General features: G+C 38.5%; 2 protein-coding genes across 3 annotated transcripts in view; one reads left to right on the top strand and one right to left on the bottom strand.

Moving 5' to 3' along the window:
* LOC133539140 (uncharacterized) overlaps positions 1-22,500 on the bottom strand; it is a 377,041-nt gene that overhangs the window by 277,318 nt on the left and 77,223 nt on the right. The window lies entirely within an intron of this gene.
* The window catches only part of sh3d19 (SH3 domain containing 19), a 56,243-nt gene continuing 35,995 nt past the window's right edge, over positions 2,253-22,500 (top strand). For both annotated transcript variants that reach the window (XM_061881232.1, XM_061881231.1), the window contains exons 1-5: positions 2,253-2,496; positions 13,260-13,299; positions 16,051-16,177; positions 17,586-17,694; positions 21,632-22,500. The exon at positions 21,632-22,500 is cut by the window's right edge and continues 22 nt beyond it. In XM_061881232.1, coding sequence (XP_061737216.1) covers positions 2,268-2,496; positions 13,260-13,299; positions 16,051-16,177; positions 17,586-17,694; positions 21,632-22,500 — 1,374 coding nt within the window. In that variant the 5' untranslated portion in view covers positions 2,253-2,267. The remainder of the gene's footprint in view (positions 2,497-13,259; positions 13,300-16,050; positions 16,178-17,585; positions 17,695-21,631) is intronic.

Here is a 22,500-nt window from a genome sequence, read left to right as displayed (position 1 = left end):
AGTATTGCGAGTAGTCCCAAAAAGGATTGCGAGATGTTGAAGTATTGCGAGATGTCGCAAAAAGTATTGCGAGTAGTCCCAAAAAGGACTGCGAGATGCCGCAAAAAGTATTGAGAAATGTCGAAGTATTGCGATATGTCGCAAAAGTAATATGAGTAGTCCCAAAAAGGATTGCGAGATGTTTCAAAAAGTTTTGAGAGATGTCGGAGAAGTATTGCGAGTTGTTGAAGTATTGTGACATGTCGCAAAAAGTATCGCGAGACGTCGCAGAAGTATTGCGAGATGTCACAAAAGTATTGCAAGTATTCCCGAAAAGGATGGCGACTAGTCCCAAAACGTATTGCAACATGTCGCCAAAGTATTGCGTCATGTTGCAAATAGTATTGCGTCATGTCGCAAAGAGTATTGCGAGATGTTGAAGTATTGCGAGATATCGCAAAAAGTATTATGAGTAGTCCCAAAAAGGATTGCGAGATGTTTCAAAAAGTTTTGAGAGATGTCGGAGAAGTGTTGCGAGTTGTTGTAGTATTGCGACATGTCGCAAAAAGTATTGCGAGATGTTTAAGTATTGCGAGATGTGGCAAAAAGTATTGCGAGTAGTCCCAAAAAGGATTGCGAGATGTTGAAGTATTGCGAGTTGTTGAAGTATTGCGAGATGTCGCAAAAAGTATTTCGAGTAGTCCCAAAAAGGATTGCGAGATGTCGCAAAAAGTATTGAGAAATGTCGAAGTATTGCGAGATGTCGCAAAAGTATTATGAGTAGTCCCAAAAAGGATTGCGAGATGTTTCAAAAAGTTTTGAGAGATGTCGGAGAAGTGTTGCGAGTTGTTGTAGTATTGCGACATGTCGCAAAAAGTATTGCGAGATGTTGAAGTATTGCGAGATGTGGCAAAAAGTATTGCGAGTAGTCCCAAAAAGGATTGCGAGATGTTGAAGTATTGCGAGATGTCGCAAAAAGTATTGCGAGTAGTCCCAAAAAGGACTGCGAGATGCCGCAAAAAGTATTGAGAAATGTCGAAGTATTGCGATATGTCGCAAAAGTAATATGAGTAGTCCCAAAAAGGATTGCGAGATGTTTCAAAAAGTTTTGAGAGATGTCGGAGAAGTATTGCGAGTTGTTGAAGTATTGTGACATGTCGCAAAAAGTATCGCGAGACGTCGCAGAAGTATTGCGAGATGTCACAAAAGTATTGCAAGTATTCCCGAAAAGGATGGCGACTAGTCCCAAAACGTATTGCAACATGTCGCCAAAGTATTGCGTCATGTTGCAAATAGTATTGCGTCATGTCGCAAAGAGTATTGCGAGATGTTGAAGTATTGCGAGATATCGCAAAAAGTATTATGAGTAGTCCCAAAAAGGATTGCGAGATGTTTCAAAAAGTTTTGAGAGATGTCGGAGAAGTGTTGCGAGTTGTTGTAGTATTGCGACATGTCGCAAAAAGTATTGCGAGATGTTTAAGTATTGCGAGATGTGGCAAAAAGTATTGCGAGTAGTCCCAAAAAGGATTGCGAGATGTTGAAGTATTGCGAGTTGTTGAAGTATTGCGAGATGTCGCAAAAAGTATTTCGAGTAGTCCCAAAAAGGATTGCGAGATGTCGCAAAAAGTATTGAGAAATGTCGGAGAAGTATTGCGAGTTGTTGAAGTATTGTGACATGTCGCAAAAAGTATTGCGAGATGTCACAGAAGTATTGCGACACCTCGCGAAAAAAGTATTGAAAACATTTTTTTCCCTCCATGTCCCTTAAGGGGCTTTGTAATGATGTAATCATGCCAAATATGACATTATCATATAGTTTGTTACAAATATGACATTATTATATAGTTTTTTACAAATATGACTTTATTATGAAGTGTATTACAAATATGACTTTATTATTTGGTGTATTACAAATATGACTTTATTATATATATTATATGTAAGTAAAGATAAGAGTCTGTACATGAAAACATCTAATAAAGAAGTGCATATGCAATAATGTAATCATGTGAGGTGATTACTGGTACACATTTATATCAATGCGTCAAATAAGTATTTTTTTTTCAAATCAGATCAATCAGAATTTTGATAAATCACAACTTATTGCCCGCGTGCATTATTTTAGGTTTTTTTTTTTTTTTTTTAAAGGGCCCTGTGACGGCAGCCATTACTGCGATGTGAACCTCCATGAAGACAAGCTTGACACCCCTGGTTTAGTACATCATTAATATGGAAGAATTGGGAGAATTGCACATGAAATAAGCTCCCAATGGAGTTGAGAGGGGCCCATGTGGACCCCCCCTCGCAGGCTTGTTGACGTTCCACCCACAGTGGAGGCACATTTGTGCTGCAGTGTGCAGGACTGCCTCAAAGACCCTGCAGTGGACGACCACCGCCAGCTTTTGTCTGCACTGACACTCTTTTTGTCCACACCTTTTTTCTTCTCCCTAAGACTGATGGCGGGAGTGAGGCGAGCGACCGAGGGGGCGGGGCATCCTGATCTGCACCTGGAAGAAGGTATGAAGTCCTCCCCTTGCATCACACGTCTCCAGTCACCACATTAGGAACACCCTCCTCATGTACATCGCAACTTTCACAGTTCAGTCTTGACACAATTCTAGACCACATTTTAAAAAATCACAACAACTTCATCTTTTTTGGGGGGGGGGACCGCCCGACTTTTTGGCAATATGGCGGCCCTGGGTGTAGGGAGATGTGCAGCTGTCAGAGTGATTGTGGTGGCCTGCATGTGTCAGCAAGTGTTCAGGCTGCAGCTGTGACAGGAAGCTGACTTCAGCTGCTTTGCATGAGAGCTCGCAGGCTGGCAGCACAACATCACTTGTTTACATCCACAGCCTTTATCAGTTCACTCATCAATACACTCTGTATCAAACTTCTTTGCATGGAGGGCCACATCACAGTTATGGTTGCTCTCAGAGGGCCAATTCTAATAATATATATATATATATATATGTGTGTGTGTGTCTTGATTGGATTATCCTGAGAATAGTGCTCGATACCGTGGTAGAGCGCAATATGTATGTGTGGGAAAAAATCACAAGACTACTTCATCTCTACAGAACTGTTTCATGAGGGGTTCCCTCAATCATCAGGAGATTTTAATGGAAGCATTCACATACAATGGTTTATATAGGGCACAGAGTGGGTGGGTACAGGCAGGCGTAGGGTGTGGTGATTGGCTCATGTGTTACCTAGGAGGTGTTTCCGTCCGTGGCGGCATGTTGAAATGATTTCACTGCGCTTGTTGAGGGATGACAGGTCTGGATGATATATAATAAACAGTTTCTCTTTTAAGCATAGGTTGCATCTTTTATTACCACTGTTGTAAGGTGTGCTGGATGCAAGAATGTGCCATGTTATTGAATATTCAACATTATTGTCTTCCATCCATCCATCCATCTTCTTCCGCTTATCCGAGGTGGGGTCGCGGGGGCAGCAGCCTAAGCAGGGAAGCCCAGACTTCCTCTTTCCCCAGCCACTTCGTCTAGCTCTTCCCGGGGGATCCCGAGGCGTTCCCAGGCCAGCCGGGAGACATAGTCTTCCCAATGTGTCCTGGGTCTTCCCCGTGGCCTCCTGCCGGTTGGACGTGCCCTAAACACCTCCCTTGGGAGGCGTTCGGGTGGCATCCTGACCAGATGCCCGAACCACCTCATCTGGCTCCTCTCCATGTGGAGGAGCAGCGGCTTTACTTTGAGTTCCTCCCGGATGGCAGAGCTTCTCACCCTATCTCTAAGGGAGAGCCCCGCCACACGGCGGAGGAAACTCATTTCGGCCGCTTGTACCCGTGATCTTATCCTTTCGGTCATGACCCAAAGCTCATGACCATAGGTGAGGATGGGGACGTAGATCGACCGGTAAATTGAGAGCTTTGCCTTCCGGCTCAACTCCTTCTTCACCACAACGGATCGGTACAACGTCCGCATTACTGAAGACGCCGCACCGATCCGCCTGTCGATCTCACCATCCACTCTTCCCTCACTCGTGAACAAGACTCCTAGGTACTTGAACTCCTCCATTTGGGGCAGGGTCTCCTCCCCAACCCGGAGATGGCACTCCACCCTTTTCTGGGAGAACCATGGACTCAGATTTGGAGGTGCTGATTCTCATTCCGGTCGCTTCACACTCTGCTGCGAACCGATCCAGTGAGAGCTGAAGATCCCGGCCAGTTGAAGCCAACAGGACCACATCGTCTGCAAAAAGCAGAGACCTAATCCCGCGGCCACCAAACCGGAACCCTTCAATGCCTTGACTGCGCCTAGAAATTCTGTCCATAAAAGTTATGAACAGAATGGGTGACAAAGGACAGCCTTGGCGGAGTCCAACCCTCACTGGAAACGTGTCCGACTTACTGCCAGCAATGCGGACCAAGCTCTGACACTGATCATACAGGGATCGGACTGCCACAATAAGAGAGTCCGATACCCCATACTCTCTGAGCACTCCCCACAGGACTTCCCGAGGGACACGGTTGAATGCCTTCTCCAAGTCCACAAAGCACATGTAGACTGGTTGGGCAAACTCCCATGCACCCTCAAGAACCCTGCCGAGAGTATAGAGCTGGTCCACAGCTCCACGACCAGGACGAAAACCACACTGTTCCTCCTGAATCCGAGGTTCGACTATCCGGCGTAGCCTCCTCTCCAGTACACCTGGATAAACCTTACCGGGAAGGCTGAGGAGTGTGATCCCACGATAGTTGGAACACACCCTCCGGTCCCCCTTCTTAAAGAGAGGAACCATCACCCCGGTCTGCCAATCCAGAGGTACCGCCCCCGATGTCCACGCGATGCTGCAAAGTCTTGTCAACCAAGACAGCCCCACAGCATCCAGAGCCTTAAGGAACTCCGGGCAGATCTCATCCACCCCTGGGGCCTTGCCACCGAGGAGCTTTTTAACTACCTCAGCAACCTCAGCCCCAGAAATAGGAGAGTCCACCACAGATTCTCCAGGCACTGCTTCCTCATAGGAAGACGTGTTGGTGGGATTGAGGAGGTCTTCGAAGTATTCCTTTCACCTATCCACAACATCCGCAGTTGAGGTCAGCAGAACACCATCCGCACCATACACGGTGTTGACAGTGCACTGCTTCCCCTTCCTGAGGCGGCGGATGGTGGTCCAGAATCGCTTTGAAGCCATCCGGAAGTCATTTTCCATGGCTTCCCCAAACTCTTCCCATGTCCGAGTTTTTGCCTCTGCGACCGCTGAAGCTGCACACCGCTTGGCCTGTCGGTACCTGTCCACTGCCTCCGGAGTCCTATGAGCCAAAAGAACCCGATAGGACTCCTTCTTCAGCTTGACGGCATCCCTCACCGCTGGTGTTTCTGCTCTTTTTTGGTTGGTTTCCTGGCGTGGGTTCATAGGTGAGGGTATTTACCGTGATGACGGACTGGCAGTGTGCCGCGCCTCGCCAAGGAGCAGCGAGAATACCATGACGCGCATATGCCAAATCTTCAAAGAGAACGGCCTACAGATCACGATTGAAGCCAACAAGCAAACCGTCAACTTCCTCGACGTCACTTTCAACCTGAGAAATAACAGCTACCAACCATTCACGAAACCCACCACAACACTCCAATACGTGCACCATGACAGCAACCACCCACCCACCACCACAAAAACAATACCTACCAGAATTAATAAAAGGCTATCGATGCTGTCATCTAGCAAAGCTGAATTCGACCAAGCAACCCCCCCGTACCAGAAAGCACTTGATGAAAGCGGATACAACTTCACCCTCACCTATGAACCCACGCCAGGAAACCAACCAAAAAAGAGCAGAAAACGAAACAACATCATCTGGTACAATCCACCATTCAGCAAAAAATTCTCAACCAATATCGGCCACAAGTTCCTCACCCTGATCAACAAACACTTCCCCAAAGGCAACACCCAAAGAAAAATATTCAACAAGAACAACATTAAATTGAGCTACAGCTGTATGAATAACATACAACAAATCATTTCAAACCACAACAAAGCAATTGCAAAAGGACTGCCTACCCCCAGACTAAACGACTCTGAAACCAATAATGAATGTAACTGTCGCAAGAAACCTGATTGCCCTCTCAACGGAGGGTGCTTACAGACATCAGTCGTTTACCAAGCAAAGATAAGACGCAAGGACATTAACACGTCCGACACGTACATAGGATTAACCGAGGGAGCGTTTAAAACCAGATGGAATAATCACAAAGCCTCCTTTAGAAACCAGACTTTGCGGAATTCTACAGAACTCAGCAAGCACATTTGGAACCTCAAAGACAATAATGTTGACTATTCAATAACATGGCCAATGCTTGCATCCTGCACACCTTACAACAGTGGTAATAAAAGATGCAACCTATGCTTAAAAGAGAAACTGTTTATTATATATCATCCAGACCTGTCATCCCTCAACAAGCGCAGTGAAATCATTTCAACATGCCGCCACAGACGGAAACACCTCCTAGGTAACACATGAGCCAATCACCACACCCTACGCCTGCCTGTACCCACCCACTCTGTGCCCTACATTGTATGTGAATGCTTCCATTAAAATCTCCTGATGATTGAGGGAACCCCTCATGAAACAGTTCTGTAGAGATGAAGTAGTCTTGTGATTTTTCCCACACATACATATTGCGCTCTACCACGGTATCGAGCACTATTCTCAGGATAATCCAATCAAGATATATGTATATATATATATATGTATGTATATGTATATATATATATGTATGTATATATATATATGTATATGTATGTATGTATATTACTGTGTGTAAATGGTAAATGGGTTGTACTTGTACAGCGCTTTTCTACTTTCAAGGTACTCAAAGCGCTTTGACACTACATATGGTTGCTAGATATATATAGATATATATATATTACTGTGTGTATATACTGTATATATATATGTATATAAAAATACATAAATTATTTAAAAATACAAAAAAATGTAGTATAAATATTACTAATAATAATAACAATAATATAAATGTATATTTAAAATATGTATTTTTATTACTGTATATTTAAATAGATAAATATCGTTTAGTCCATTTGTTAGGGTGCTTTTTCCTTCACACCAAGGTCAAGGGTCAAATCAGTTTGTTGGCCCCTAAGGACAATCAAGCAAGTCTTTCATGCTCAGATATTGTATATTTTATATATGTGTGTGTGTGTGTGTGTGTGTGTGTGTGTGTGTGTGTGTGTGTGTGTGTGTGTGTGTGTGTGTGTGTCACCGACTCAACTTCCTGGAAGACCACATTCCTCTTGTCGCCATGGCTACTGGCAGTGGGTGTGTGACTTGCAGCTAACACACACACACACACACACACAACACACACACGGTCACACTTTGAGCTGTCAGGGAGGTTTTGCATGGAAAAATCATTTGGCTTTTTCCACCCACCTGCTCAGGTAAGAACAGAAGAGAGACACTTTTAGTGGCCCCCTGGGCTGTAAATATAAATGTTGTTGTGTCAACAAGGAAGTGCTGCTAAGTTAGCATAGCTCCAGTTGCTATAATGCAAGGTGTTGTTGTTGACAGGTGATAATGCAAGGTGTTGTTGTCGACAGGTAATGATGAAAGGTGTTGTCGACATGTCAACAAGGGAGTGTTGCTCAGCCTGCTAAGTTAGCATAGCTCCAGGTGCTATAATGCAAGGTGTTGTTGTCGACAGGTGATAACAAACAGTGTTGTTGTCCACAGGTAATGATCAAAGGTGTTTTTGTCGACATGTCAACAAGGAAGTGCTGCTTAGCCTGCTAAGTTAGCATTGCTCCAGTTGCTACTGTATAATGCAAGGTGTTGTTGTCGACAGGTAATAATAAAGTGTTGTTGTCGACAGGTAATAATAAAGTGTTGTTGTCGACAGGTAATAATGAACGGTGTTGTTGTCGACAGGTAATAATAAAAGGTGTTGTGTCAACATGTAAACAAGGAAGTGCTGCTTAGCCTGCTAAGTTAGCATAGATCCAGTTGCTATAATGCAAGGTGTTGTTGTCGACAGGTAATAATGAACAGTGTTTTTCTCAACTGGTAATCATGAATGTTGTTGTTGTCGACAGGTAGTAATGAATGGTGTTGTGTCAACATGTAAACAAGGAAGTGCTGCTTAGCCTGCTAAGTTAGCATAGCTCCAGTTGCTATTTTTCCAAGGTGTTGTTGTCGACAGGTAATATTGAACGGTGTTGTTGTCGACGGGTAATAATGACAGGTGTTGTGTCAACATGTAAACAAGGAAGTGCTGCTTAGCCTGCTAAGTTAGCATAGCTCCAGTTGCTATTTTTCCAAGGTGTTGTTGTCGACAGGTAATATTGAAAGGTGTTGTGTCAACATGTAAACAAGGAAGTGCTGCTTAGCCTGCTAAGTTAGCATAGCTCCAGATGCTAAAATGAAAGGTATTGTTGTCGACAGGTAATAATGAACGGTGTTGTTGTTGACGTGTAATAATGAACGGTGTTGTTGTCGACAGGTAATAATGAACGGTGTTGTTGTCGACAGGTAATAATTAACGGTGTTGTTGTCGACAGGTAATAATTAACGGTGTTGTTGTCGACAGGTAATAATGAACGGTGTTGTTGTCGACAGGTAATAATGAAAGGTTTTGTGTCAACATGTAAACAAGGAAGTGCTGCTTAGCCTGCTAAGTTAGCATAGCTCCAGTTGCTATAATGCAAGGTGTTGTTGTCGACAGGTAATAATGAACGGTGTTGTTGTTGACGTGTAATAATGAACGGTGTTGTTGTCGACAGGTAATAATTACCTGTGTTGTTGTCGACAGGTAATAATTAACGGTGTTGTTGTCGACAGGTAATAATGAACGGTGTTGTTGTCGACAGGTAATAATGAACGGTGTTGTTGTCGACAGGTAATAATGAACGGTGTTGTTGTTGACGTGTAATAATGAACGGTGTTGTTGTTGACGTGTAATAATGAACGGTGTTGTTGTCGACAGGTAATAATTAACGGTGTTGTTGTCGACAGGTAATAATTAACGGTGTTGTTGTCGACAGGTAATAATTAACGGTGTTGTTGTCGACAGGTAATAATTAACTGTGTTGTTGTCGACAGGTAATAATGAACGGTGTTGTTGTTGACGTGTAATAATGAACGGTGTTGTTGTCGACAGGTAATAATTAACTGCGTTGTTGTCGACAGGTAATGATTAACGGTGTTGTTGTCGACAGGTAATAATGAAAGGTGTTGTGTCAACATGTAAACAAGGAAGTGCTGCTTAGCCTGCTAAGTTAGCATAGTTCCAGTTGCTATGATGCAAGGTGTTGTTGTCGACAGGTAATAATGAACCATTAATAACGATCCATTTTTCAAACGTCCACAATTCCCACATTTTTTAACTGATTCAAACATGTACACCTTCAACACATTCAACTCATCCTAGAAATTCTAACAAATTTCCAGGGATTCCTGTTTTATTCAAACATTCATTCCAACATTTTTTAGTGTGATGACTTCCTAGAAATCCCAGTTTTTAGTGACATTTTTTCCCATTCAAAATGAACGATCCATTTTTCAAATTTCCACAATTCCCATATTTTTAAAACAATTCAAACCATAAAACATTCAACTCATCCTGGAAATTATTTTTTTCCAAGTTCAAAAATTGTCCAGGAACTCCCAGAATTCCGTTTTCCAAATTCCTTTTTCACCCTTTTTTCTGTCGACTACTCCTTCCACATTTTTCAACCGTTCCACCGTAAAAACACTCCTCTTAATCAGGACAAAAAACAAAGTGGGTTTTTTTTTTAACTGTAAAAATTCCCGGTTTTCCCAAAATTCCAGGAATTCCGTAATACCAATTCTCAATTAAAAATGTAACTACTTCAACATATTTCGACCGTTTTGCAACATTCAAACACCAACCATTCCGAAAAATGTAATTTTTTGAGCCATTTTCTGAAAAATTCATTCCTTCCCCCAAAATTACAAAATTTTCATGAAATTCCCATTAAAATGAATTGGACATTTTTCAAAATTCCACAACTCCCACATTTTTTATCCGTTTCAAACCGTTCCAACTTCAAAATTTTCAGCCTGTTCGGGAAATGTATGCTTTCATTCAACAATCATAAAAAAAAATAAAAAGAATCCCGGATTTCCTAGGAATCCCAGTTTTTAGTGACATGTTTCCCCATTCAAAATGAACGATCCATTTTTCAAACTTCCACAATTCCCAAATTTTTCAACCGATTCAAACATTTACACCTTCAACACATTCAACTCATCCTGGAAATTCAAACAAACATTTTTCCACATTCAACAAATTTCCAGGAATTCCTGTTTTATTCTAACCTTAATTCCAACCTTTTTAGTGCGATTACTTTTTTCACATTTTTCAACCCATTTCAACCGTTCCACTCTCAAAACATTCCTTAGTCAGGACAAAAAAACAAGTTGGTTAAAGAACTTGAAAAATTCCCGGTTTTCACAAAATTCCAGGAATTCCGTAATACCATTTCTCAATTAAAAATGTTACTACTTCAACATATCTCGGCCGTTTTGCAACATTCCAACACCAACCATTCAGAAAATAATTTTTTTAAGCCATTTTCTGAAAAATTCATTCCTTCCCCCAAAATTACCAAATTTTCATGAAATTCCCATTAAAATGAATTGGACATTTTTCAAAATTCCACAACTCCCACATTTTCTATCCGTTTCAAACCGTTCCAACTTCAAAATTTTCAGCCTGTTCGGGAAATGTATGCTCTCATTCAACAATTGTATAAAAAAATAAATAAAAAGAATCCCGGATTTCCTAGGAATCCCAGTTTTTAGTGACATGTTTCCCCATTCAAAATGAACGATCCATTTTTCAAACTTCCACAATTCCCAAATTTTTCAACCGATTCAAACCTTTATACCTTCAACACATTCAACTCATCCTGGAAATTCTGACAAACATTTTTCCACATTCAACAAATTTCCAGGAATTCCTGTTTTATTCTAACCTTAATTCCAACCTTTTTAAGTACGATGACTTCTTTCACATTTTTCAACCCATTTCAACCGTTCCACTCTCAAAACATTCCTCTTAGTCAGGACAAAAAAACAAGTTGGTTAAAGAACTTGAAAAGTTCCCGGTTTTCACAAAATTCCAGGAATTCCGTAATACCATTTCTCAATTAAAAATGTAACTACTTCAACATATCTCGACCGTTTTGCAACATTCCAACACCAACCATTCAGAAAATAATTTTTTTTAAGCCATTTTCTGAAAAATTCATTCCTTCCCCCAAAATTACAAAATTTTCATGAAATTCCCATTAAAATGAATTGGACATTTTTCAAAATTCCACAACTCCCACATTTTTTATCAGTTTCAAACCGTTCCAACTTCAAAATTTTCAGCCTGTTCGGGAAATGTATGCTCTCATTCAACAATTATAAATAAATAAAAATTCCCGGATTCCCTAGAAATTGCATTTTTTGTGAAATTTTTTCCCCCAATTAAAATGAACGATCCATTTTTCAAACTTCCACAATTCCCAAATTTTTCAACCGATTCAAACATTTACACCTTCAACACATTCAACTCATCCTGGAAATTCAAACAAACATTTTTCCACATTCAACAAATTTCCAGGAATTCCTGTTTTATTCTAACCTTAATTCCAACCTTTTTAGTGCGATTACTTTTTTCACATTTTTCAACCCATTTCAACCGTTCCACTCTCAAAACATTCCTCTTAGTCAGGACAAAAAAACAAGTTGGTTAAAGAACTTGAAAAATTCCCGGTTTTCACAAAATTCCAGGAATTCCGTAATACCATTTCTCAATTAAAAATGTTACTACTTCAACATATCTCGGCCGTTTTGCAACATTCCAACACCAACCATTCAGAAAATAATTTTTTTAAGCCATTTTCTGAAAAATTCATTCCTTCCCCCAAAATTACAAAATTTTCATGAAATTCCCATTAAAATGAATTGGACATTTTTCAAAATTCCACAACTCACACATTTTCTATCCGTTTCAAACCGTTCCAACTTCAAAATTTTCAGCCTGTTCGGGAAATGTATGCTCTCATTCAACAATTGTATAAAAAAATAAATAAAAAGAATCCCGGATTTCCTAGGAATCCCAGTTTTTAGTGACATGTTTCCCCATTCAAAATGAACGATCCATTTTTCAAACTTCCACAATTCCCAAATTTTTCAACCGATTCAAACCTTTATACCTTCAACACATTCAACTCATCCTGGAAATTCTGACAAACATTTTTCCACATTCAACAAATTTCCAGGAATTCCTGTTTTATTCTAACCTTACTTCCAACCTTTTTAAGTACGATGACTTCTTTCACATTTTTCAACCCATTTCAACCGTTCCACTCTCAAAACATTCCTCTTAGTCAGGACAAAAAAACAAGTTGGTTAAAGAACTTGAAAAATTCCCGGTTTTCACAAAATTCCAGGAATTCCGTAATACCATTTCTCAATTAAAAATGTTACTACTTCAACATATCTCGGCCGTTTTGCAACATTCCAACACCAACCATTCAGAAAATAATTTTTTTTAAGCCATTTTCTGAAAAATTCCTCCCTTTCCCGGAATTACCAAATTTTCATGAAATTCTCGTTAAAATGAATTAGACATTTTTCAAAGTTCTACAACTTCCACATTTTTTATCCGATTCAAACCGTTCCAACTTCAAAATATTCAGCCTGTTCAGGAAATGTGTGCTCCCTTTCAACAATTATAAATAAATAAAAATTCCCGGATTCCCTAGAAATTGCATTTTTGTGAAAATTTTTCCCCCAATTAAAATGAACGATCCATTTTTCAAACTTCCACAATTCCCAAATTTTTCAACCGATTCAAACATTTACACCTTCAACATATTCAATTCATCCTGGAAATTCAAACAAACATTTTACCACATTCAACAAATTTCCAGGAATTCCTGTTTTATTCTAACCTTAATTCCAACCTTTTTAAGTACGATGACTTCTTTCACATTTTTCAACCCATTTCAACCATTCCACTCTCAAAACATTCCTCTTAGTCAGGACAAAAAAAAAAGTTGGTTAAAGAACTTGAAAAATTCCCGGTTTTCACAAAATTCCAGGAATTCCGTAATAACTTATCTCAATTAAAAATGTTACTACTGCAACATATCTCGACCGTTTTGCAACATTCCAACGCCAACCACTCAGAACATTCAATTTTTTTAACCATTTTCCGAAAAAATTTTACCTTTCCCGGAATTATTACTTACGGAAATGACATTTTTGTGCTTTCTCTTCGCAGATCATTTCCCCGGAAACACAGCAGGGGGTTTACGTCTCAGGTAAGTCGTCTTCTGTGTGCGGCTCACATAGAGGTTTGTCCTTTTTCTCATTACCTCCACCAGGGAGATTTTCATTGAAGGGGGTAGAAAATATCGCTGTTACTGACAACTTTGATGCTAAGTGCTAGCTAATCATTTTCGCTGTTTTTGTGTTTATAATGAAACCTTTTTGCCCACTCACTTTAGTAGCGGTTTTATCAACCTATTCATTGTATTGTTGTAAAAATAACAAAACAAACTATAATGCTAAATGCTACCGCTAGCTGAAAACTGTTGCTTTTGTCATGATTTTTAGAAAAACTTTTTTCCCCCAATAATATATTGGCTTTATCGGCAATCTGTCCATTCTATTGTGAAATAACAACACAAACTATAGCTCTCAATGCTAACCCTAGCTAATAACTGTTGCTTTAGTTGTGTTTGGATGAAAAAAAAAATTCCCGCCAATTCAACCCATTTAATCGATTTGCTTTATCGTCAATCTATCCACACTATTGTCAAGTAACACAGAAAACTGTAATGCTAATGTTAGGTTATAACCGTTAATTTTTTTTTTTTTTATGAAATAAATTTTTTTCTCACCCACTCTTATTTCTTTGTCATCATTCTATCGCTAGTATTGTTGTCAAATTCTATATTGTTGAACAATTTCCCTTGTGGATCATTAAAGTTTGTCTAAATTGTCAAAAAAGAAACTATTATGCTAAATGCTAACGCTAGCTAATAACTGTGGTGTTTTTATGAAAAAAGTTGTTTCCCCACTCATTTTAGTAACTACCAATCCATCCCTAATATTGTTTATCAAGTAAAAAATTGTAATGCTAAATGCTAACATTAGCTTATAACTGTTGCTTTTGTTGTGTTATCATAAATTGTTTTTCCCCTCACTTGGATCGCCAATCCATTCCTGCTATTGTTGTCAAATAAGAAGAAAATGATGCTAACACTAGCTAATGGCTGTTTATTTTGTTGTTTTTATGAAATAAGATTTTCTCTACTCACAACTATATTGCCAACCCATACCTAATATTTTTGTCAAATAAAAAAACGAGCTATAACGCTAAATGCTAACGCTAGCTAATAACAATGTAATAACTGAGAACCACTGGGTTAAGGGACCGAGCAACGATTACACCACCTGATATAATAAAATAATTAAAAAATATATTAAATCTCACCATTTTTAATAAGGAAAATGGGCCAATTGAATGGGTACGCAACTTTTATGATGGCAAACCCTTTCGTCAAATACGAGACGAACCGGCCAAGGACCCCCCACATATGTTATATCGTCGGAAAGGTCTCGATCGCGTTGATAGGCCTGCTCTAAATTGGGGACATTTTGTGTTACCATGGTGACACTCTTCACGAATAAACCCAAAAATGGGCCAATTGAATAGGTACGCACCTTTTATAACGGCGAACCCTTATGTCAAATACGAGAGGAACCGGCCAAGGACCCCCCACATATGTTATATCGTCGGAAAGGTCTCCATCGCGCCGATGAGCGTGCTCTAAATTGGGGACATTTTGTGTTACCATGGCGACGCTCTTCACGAATAAACCCAAAAAATGGGCCTATTGAAAGGGTACACACCTTTTATAATGGCAAACCCGGCCAAATACGAGACAAATTGGCTAAGGACCCCCCACATATGTTATATCGTCGGAAAGGTCTCGATCAGGCCAATGGACGTGCTCTAAATTGGGGACATTTTTTGTTACCATGGCGACGCTCTTCACGAATAAACCCAAAAAATGGGCCAATTGAATGGGTACGCACCTTTTATAAGGGCGAACCTTTATGTCAAATACGAGATGAACCGGCCAAGGACCCCCCACATATGTTATATCGTCAGAAAGGTGTCCATCGTGCCGATGAGCGTGCTCTAAATTGGGGACATTTTGTGTTACCATGGCGACGCTCTTCACGAATAAACCCATAAAATGGGCCAATTGAATGGGTACACACCTTTTATAATGGCAAACCCTGCCAAATACGAGACGATCCGGCCAAGGACCCCCCACATATGTTATATCGTCGGAAAGGTCTCGATCGTGCCAATGGGCGTACTCTAAATTGGGGACATTTCGTGTTACCATGGCGACGCTCTTCACGAATAAACACCAAAAATGGGCCGATTGAATGGGTACACACCTTTTATAACGGCGAACCCTTATGTCAAATACGAGATGAACCGACCAAGGACCCCCCACATATGTTATATCGTCGGAAAGGTCTCCATCGCGCCAAAGGGTGTGCTCTAAATTGGGGACATTTCGTGTTACCATGGCGACGCCCTTCACGAATAAACCCAAAAAATGGGCCAATTGAATGGGTACACACCTTTATAATGGCAAACCCCGCCAAATACGAGACAAATTGGCTAAGGACCCCCCACATATGTTATATCGTCGGAAAGGTCTCGATCGTGCCAATGGGCGTACACTAAATTGGGGACATTTCGTGTTACCATGGCGACGCTCTTCACGAATAAACCCCAAAAATGGGCCAATTGAATAGGTACACACCTTTTATAATTGTAGCTCATCCATACTTTCACCTAGCTCGTCTCATTTTGTTCACATACTGTTTTACTTTAACGTCCAATGTTTGCTTTTGGCTGGATTTTTTTTTATATCTGATACATTTATATCCATATCAAATATAAACATTTGACATATTTACTATGTTACCTGAACAATTTTTGCGTTGTATTAATATTCCTTCTGATTGTTGACGTGTTGCAGGCGACCGCAGATCACAGTCACCTCAGCACAACCTGTGGACGCCAACAACCGCTTCTCGGCGCCGTCTGCCGTCTTTCCTCGGTCACCTCCGGCCAGCTGGTCTTTGGGCATCCAGGTCCATGCCAAGGTCTGTACCCACTCCCACCGTTGCTACATTAGGTACACCTAAAAAGACACGAGAAGTTTGAAATGTAAACTTTGGGGTGACTTAACTGTGTGTGTGTGTGTGTGCGTGTTCTTGTATTTCTACCCTTCTTGAGACATCAACAAGGAAAAGTATCTTCCATATGAGGAGGTGTGAACATAAATGATGGTCCCAACAACATTGCATCTAATAGAGAATGTCTCATTTGCACCCCTGCTGGTGAAATCTATCAACATGTTGGTGGTCCCAAAAAGGAGGGATTTTCAAATTGACTGTGTGTCGCTTTTAAAAGTGCTCCTCCTCTGGTCAACATATGAAATAACAAGTGTGTGTGTAAAAAAAAAAATTGAAATACGCCCCCTTTGGCCAACATTTTTTTTTAAAAGTATATAGAGACATACTGTAAATAATGAAGATTAAAAAACACTTACAAACAAAAAAAATAATTTAATAAATTAACTGAAAGCACAATGTGTCGACTTTTTTCTTATAAAATTGGAAACAATTTGTCATATTCTTTCTGTTTCTGTAATAATGTAATATTTTCTCCTAAAATTATTACTAACGGGCGGCATAGCTCGGTTGGTAGAGTGGCCGTGCCAGCAACATGAGGGTTGCTGGTTCGATTCCCGCTTGTGCCATCATAGTCACTGCCGTTGTGTCCTTGGGCAAGACACTTTACCCACCTGCTCCCAGTGCCACCCACACTGCTTTAAATGTAACTTAGATATTGGGTGTTACTATGTAAAGCGCTTTGAGTCACTTGAGAAAAGTGCTATATAAATATAATTCACTTCACTTCACTAATGCAAAAAGGCGACATTTGTCATATAAAATTCTGACTTTTATCACAATATTGCCAATGTTGTTGTAAAATAGTGACATTTTGTCATCATTTTGCCAAGTGAAATTCCGTTTTTTGTCATAATATTGCCAACATTTGAAAGTTTTTTTTTATATATAAAATTGTGACTTGTCGAGTAAAATGACGACCCTTTTCAAACAATTGCCAAAATTCTAAGCTTTTCTTGTAAAATTGCGACTGTTATTAAGTAAAATTCTAACTTGTATCATATTATTGCACAAATGTTCAGTTTTTCCGGTAAAATTTTGACATTTTTCTTGTGAAATTCCAACTCATTTTCTACAACAAACTTTTTTTTTTTTTTTTTTGCATACTATGTATATATTATTAAGGCTGTAAATACAAATATTTATATATCTAGAAAGGGTGGTCTTAAAGAGGGGGCATTATTTATTCAGAGGTCTCAAGAAGGTGACAAATACCTGTGTGTGTGTGTGTGTGTGTGTGTGTGTGTGTGTGTGTGTGTGTGTGTGTGTGTGTGTGTGTGTGTGTGTGTGTGTGTGTGTGTGTGTGCCTTACTTCAAGCAGGTGACCAAAGAGAAGACCAGAGAGAATGATGTCGCCCAGCCCAAGGCAGCCCCCCGCCGCCCCCCCTCTGCCAACACTAGCAGCCCCCAGACCCACCCTGTGAGGGGTAAAGATCCTGTTGGAAATAGACCCGGATATAAGACCACGTGTCTCTCTTTACAGACAGTTTTCTAGGAGGGGAATGCAGTCTTATATTTGGGTCATCGTATGGTGCTGTCATGGCTAATGAACAGTATGCTAATATTATGGGTTGTCTTATATTTGGGTCATTATAATGTAACAATAACATTTCTATAATAATCATCATAATATTACTGTAATATCTCAAATATAAGACTTTTCTTTTTCACAATTTTTTCCGAGGGAGAAAAATGCTGTCTTATATTTGAGTGATTTTGGTTTTATTCTAAATACAATTATTATATTATTAAGATTACAGTAATTTCTCGAATATAAGACGACCAGTCTTTTCCAAACTGTTTTAGGGAGAAAAATACTATCTTATATTTGGGTCATTACGATATTATTATAACAACAATGTTCATCATCATAATATTACTGTAATATCTCAAATATAAGACTTTTCTTTTTCAAAATTGTTTCCTAGGGGAAACAGGCTGTCTTATATTTGAGTGATTTTGGTTTTATTCTAAATACAATTATTATATAATTAACATAACAGTAATGTCTCGAATATAAGACGACCTTTCTTTTTTCCAAACTGTTTTAGGGAGAAAAATACTATCTTATGTTTGGGTCATTACAATATTATTATAACAACAATGTTCATCATCATTACTGTAATATCTCAAATATAAGACTTTTCTTTTTCAAAATTGTTTCCTAGGGGAAACAGGCTGTCTTATATTTGAATGATTTTGGTTTTATTCTAAATACAATTATTATATCATTAACATAACAGTAATGTCTCGAATATAAGACGACCTGTCTTTTTTCCAAACTGTTTTAGGGAGAAAAATACTATCTTATATTTGGGTCATTACAATATTATTATAACAACAATGTTCATCATCATAATATTACTGTAATATCTCAAATATAAGACTTTTCTTTTTCAAAATTGTTTCCTAGGGGACAAAGGCTGTCTTCTATTTGAGTGATTATGATTTTATTCTACATATAATTACTATAACAATAATATAGCAGTAATGTCTCGAATATAAGACAACCTGTCTTTCCCAAACTGTTTTCTAGGGAGAAAAATACAGTCTTATATTTGGGTCATTATTGTTATATTCTAATCATAAAATGTGTGCCAATAATATTACAGGAATTTCTCAAGTATATGACGACACGTCTTTCAAAAACTGTTCTTTCGGGAAATTATATTTGGGTCATTACAATGATATTACTGTAATATCTCAAATATAAGACTTTTCTTTCTCAAACTTGTTTCCTAGGGGAAACATGCTCTCTTATATTTGAGTGATGATGGTTTTACTCTAAATATAATTGTTGTAGCAATAATATTAAAGTAATGTCTGAAATATAAGACGGCCTGTCTTTCCCAAACTGATTTAGGGAGAAAAATACTATCTCATATTTGGGTCATTACAATATTACTATCAAGATAATAATCATCATAATATTACTGTAATATTTCAAATTGAAGACTTTTCTTTCTCAAACTAGTTTCCTCAGCGAAAAATGCTGTCTTATATTTAAGTGATTATGGTTTTATTCTGAATATATTGATAATAGCAATAATATTACAGTAATGTGTCGAATATAAGACTTTTCTTTTTCAAAATTGTTTCCTAGGGGAAAAATGCTGTCTTATATTTGAGTGATTATGGTTTTATTCCAAACATAGTTATTATAACAATAACATTACAGTAATGTCTCGAATATAAGTTGACCTGTCTTTCCCAAACTGTTTTCTAGGGAGAAAAATACTATCTTATATTTGGGTCATTATTGTTATATTCTAATTATAAAATGTGTGCCAATAATATTACAGAAATTTCTCGAGTATATGACGACATGTCTTTCAAAAATAATTTTCTAGGGAAATTATATGTGGGTCATTACAATGTTATAACAATAATAATATTACTGTAATATCTCAAATACAAGACTTTTCTTTTTCAAACTTATTTCCTAGGGTAAAATGCTTTCTTATATTTAAGTGATTGTGGTTTCATTCTACATATAGTTATTATAACACTAATATTACAGTAATGTCTGGAATATTAGACAACCTGTCTTTTTCAAACTGTTTTCGGAAGAAAAATACTTACATTTGGGTCATTACAATATTATTATAACAACAATAATCATCTTACTGTATTACTGTAATATCTCAAATATAAGACTTTTCTTTTTCAAACTCATTTCCAAAGGGAAACATGGTGTCTTATATTTGAGTGATTATGGTTTTATTCTACATATAATTATTATAACAATAATATTACAGTAAGGTCTCAGATATAAGACGACCTTTCCTTCCAAAACTGTTTTCTAGGGAGAAAAATACTATCTCATATTTGGGTCATTATTGTTATATTTTAATTATAAAATATGTGCCAATAATATTACAGCAATTTCTCGAGTATAAGACGCCGTGTCTTTCAAAAACTGTTTTTTCGGGAAATTGTATTTGGGTCATTACAATGATATTACTGTCATATCTCAAATATAAGACTTTTCTTTCTCAAACTTGGTTCCTAGGGGAAAATGCTGTCTTATATTTGAGTGATTAAGGTTTTATTGTAAATATAATTATTATAACAATAATACTACAGTAATGTCTGGAATATAGGACGACAGGACTTTTCCAAACTGTTTTAGGGAGAAAAATACTTATATTTAGGTCATTGCAGTATTATTATAACGACAATTTGGGTCATTATGGGTCATTCTAAATACACTTATTCTAACATTAATATTACCGTAACGTCTCCAATATAAGACGACCTGTCTTTTCCAAACCATTTTTAGGGAGGAAAATACTGTGATATGTTTGGGTCATTATGGTTATAATCTAATTATAATTTTTATGACAATAACATTACCGTAATGTCTCGAATATAAGACAACCTGTCTTTCCCAAACTGTTTTCTAGGGAGAAAAATACAATGTTATATTTGGGTCATTATGGTTATATTCTAAACTGTGTGCCAACAATATTACAGCAATTTTTCGAGTATAAGACGACGTGTCTTTCAAAAACTGTTTTATCAGGAAAAAATACGGTCTTTTGCTTGGGTCATTATGGGTATTTATTCTAATACTAATAATTGTCTTAATGCTATTATTACGGTAATGTCTGGAATATAAGACGAGCAGTCTTTCCCAAACTTTTTCTAGGAAGAAAAAAATACACATTTTTATGTTTGGGTCATCAGTGTACCGTTATTACAATTTTATTACGGGTCGTCTTATATTTTAGTCATTACGGTAGTGATAGAAAAAAAATCTAATAATAATGTAAAAAATATTACCATTATTATCACAATACAATATGACCTGTAATTTGGTTTTATTTTAATGATTATTGTTGTAAAAAAATATTATTACTGTAGTGTCGCAAATTATGGGTCATCCTTTGTTTGTCATTATGGTAATATTAAAGTATTAATACTTTTAACAGCAATATTATGAGACGATATATATTTTTCTTTTGGGGTCATCAAAGTGTTATTATAGCACAACTGTCTCATTTTTCAGTCATTATGATAATTTTTTTCAAAAAATAATAGCCATAACAATAAAATATATTATAGTAACATCATATTTATTAGGTAGCAAAAGCCATTATGATGTAATTACCATAACAATATATTATATTACATAATTTGAAAATAACAATAGCCATAATATAGTAGCATCTTACATTTGGCTCATTTTGGTAATATAACATTATGGTCATTTGCAACAATAATCCTATATTTCATACATGAATATTTCATGTCGGAATATAAGACAGCCTTTCTTTTTCAGACTGGTTTCTAGTGGGGAAAAAGTATCATATTTTCGAGTCAAAAGTGTAATATTATTGTTTCCATGTTTGCAATTTATAGGTAAAAATCCCCAAAAACCACCGAGACCATCCTTGCCCAGACCAGTGGTTAGAGAACAATCTGGTCCACCAGAGTCAGAAGAGAATTGTTGTGATCAGTGGTCCAGGTCTGTCACTGTGCACTGGAGCACTCCAACAACACCAACACCTTCTCCTCCAGACCTGAGACCAACCCCAGTCCCACTCCCCCGCATTAAGTCCAAAAGAAAGGCAGTCACAGAAGTTAAAACCCAGACTTTAGTCCAACTTGATGAAGTGGACAGTGAAGTGTCCTCTGGTGCTGATGCCGAGTCTTCGAGTAAATATTTGAAGGAGCTGCTGGAGGTCTTTGGTGAGGAGAACCCAGATCTTCAATCAGTTGAGGAAGCGGCCATGAATGGAAACCACAATCAACGAAATATCCAAGCTAGGATCCAAGCCTTTGAGAGCCAGACCGGCCCAGAGGACGGACATGTGACAGAATCTACCAAACCTCAGCCTCTTCCCAGAAAGACCCCCAAGTCGCCGGTGTCGTCTAAACCTCCCGTGACTGTCAGGTGGCAGTTCAACCACAGCTTGGATCAGGATGTTCAAAACGTAGCTCAAGAACCCCCCAGTCCGTCGACGGAATTCAAGCCTCGGCTGCCCCAGAAACCGGCGGCCGGCAAGCCTGTGCATGCCGACTTAGAGTCTTTGCTGGCGAAGGGTGGTCCGCCTTACGGGTCACGTCCGTTGTTGACCAGAGACTACAGCATCCATGAGGAGGAGGAGCCTCCTATACCGGTTCCTGTTCTTCCACCGAGGAGTCCTGTCAAGTCGCCCAAAGAAGCACTGAAGGCCAACCTCAACATCAACAACCACAACTCAACCTCCATCTATAGCGAGATCGAC

The sequence above is a fragment of the Nerophis ophidion genome, linkage group LG20, assembly GCF_033978795.1.
Source record: "Nerophis ophidion isolate RoL-2023_Sa linkage group LG20, RoL_Noph_v1.0, whole genome shotgun sequence".
NCBI classification, from domain to species: domain Eukaryota; kingdom Metazoa; phylum Chordata; class Actinopteri; order Syngnathiformes; family Syngnathidae; genus Nerophis; species Nerophis ophidion.
Note: the sequence above shows the minus strand (reverse complement) of the source record. Positions and strands in the feature narration are given on the sequence as shown.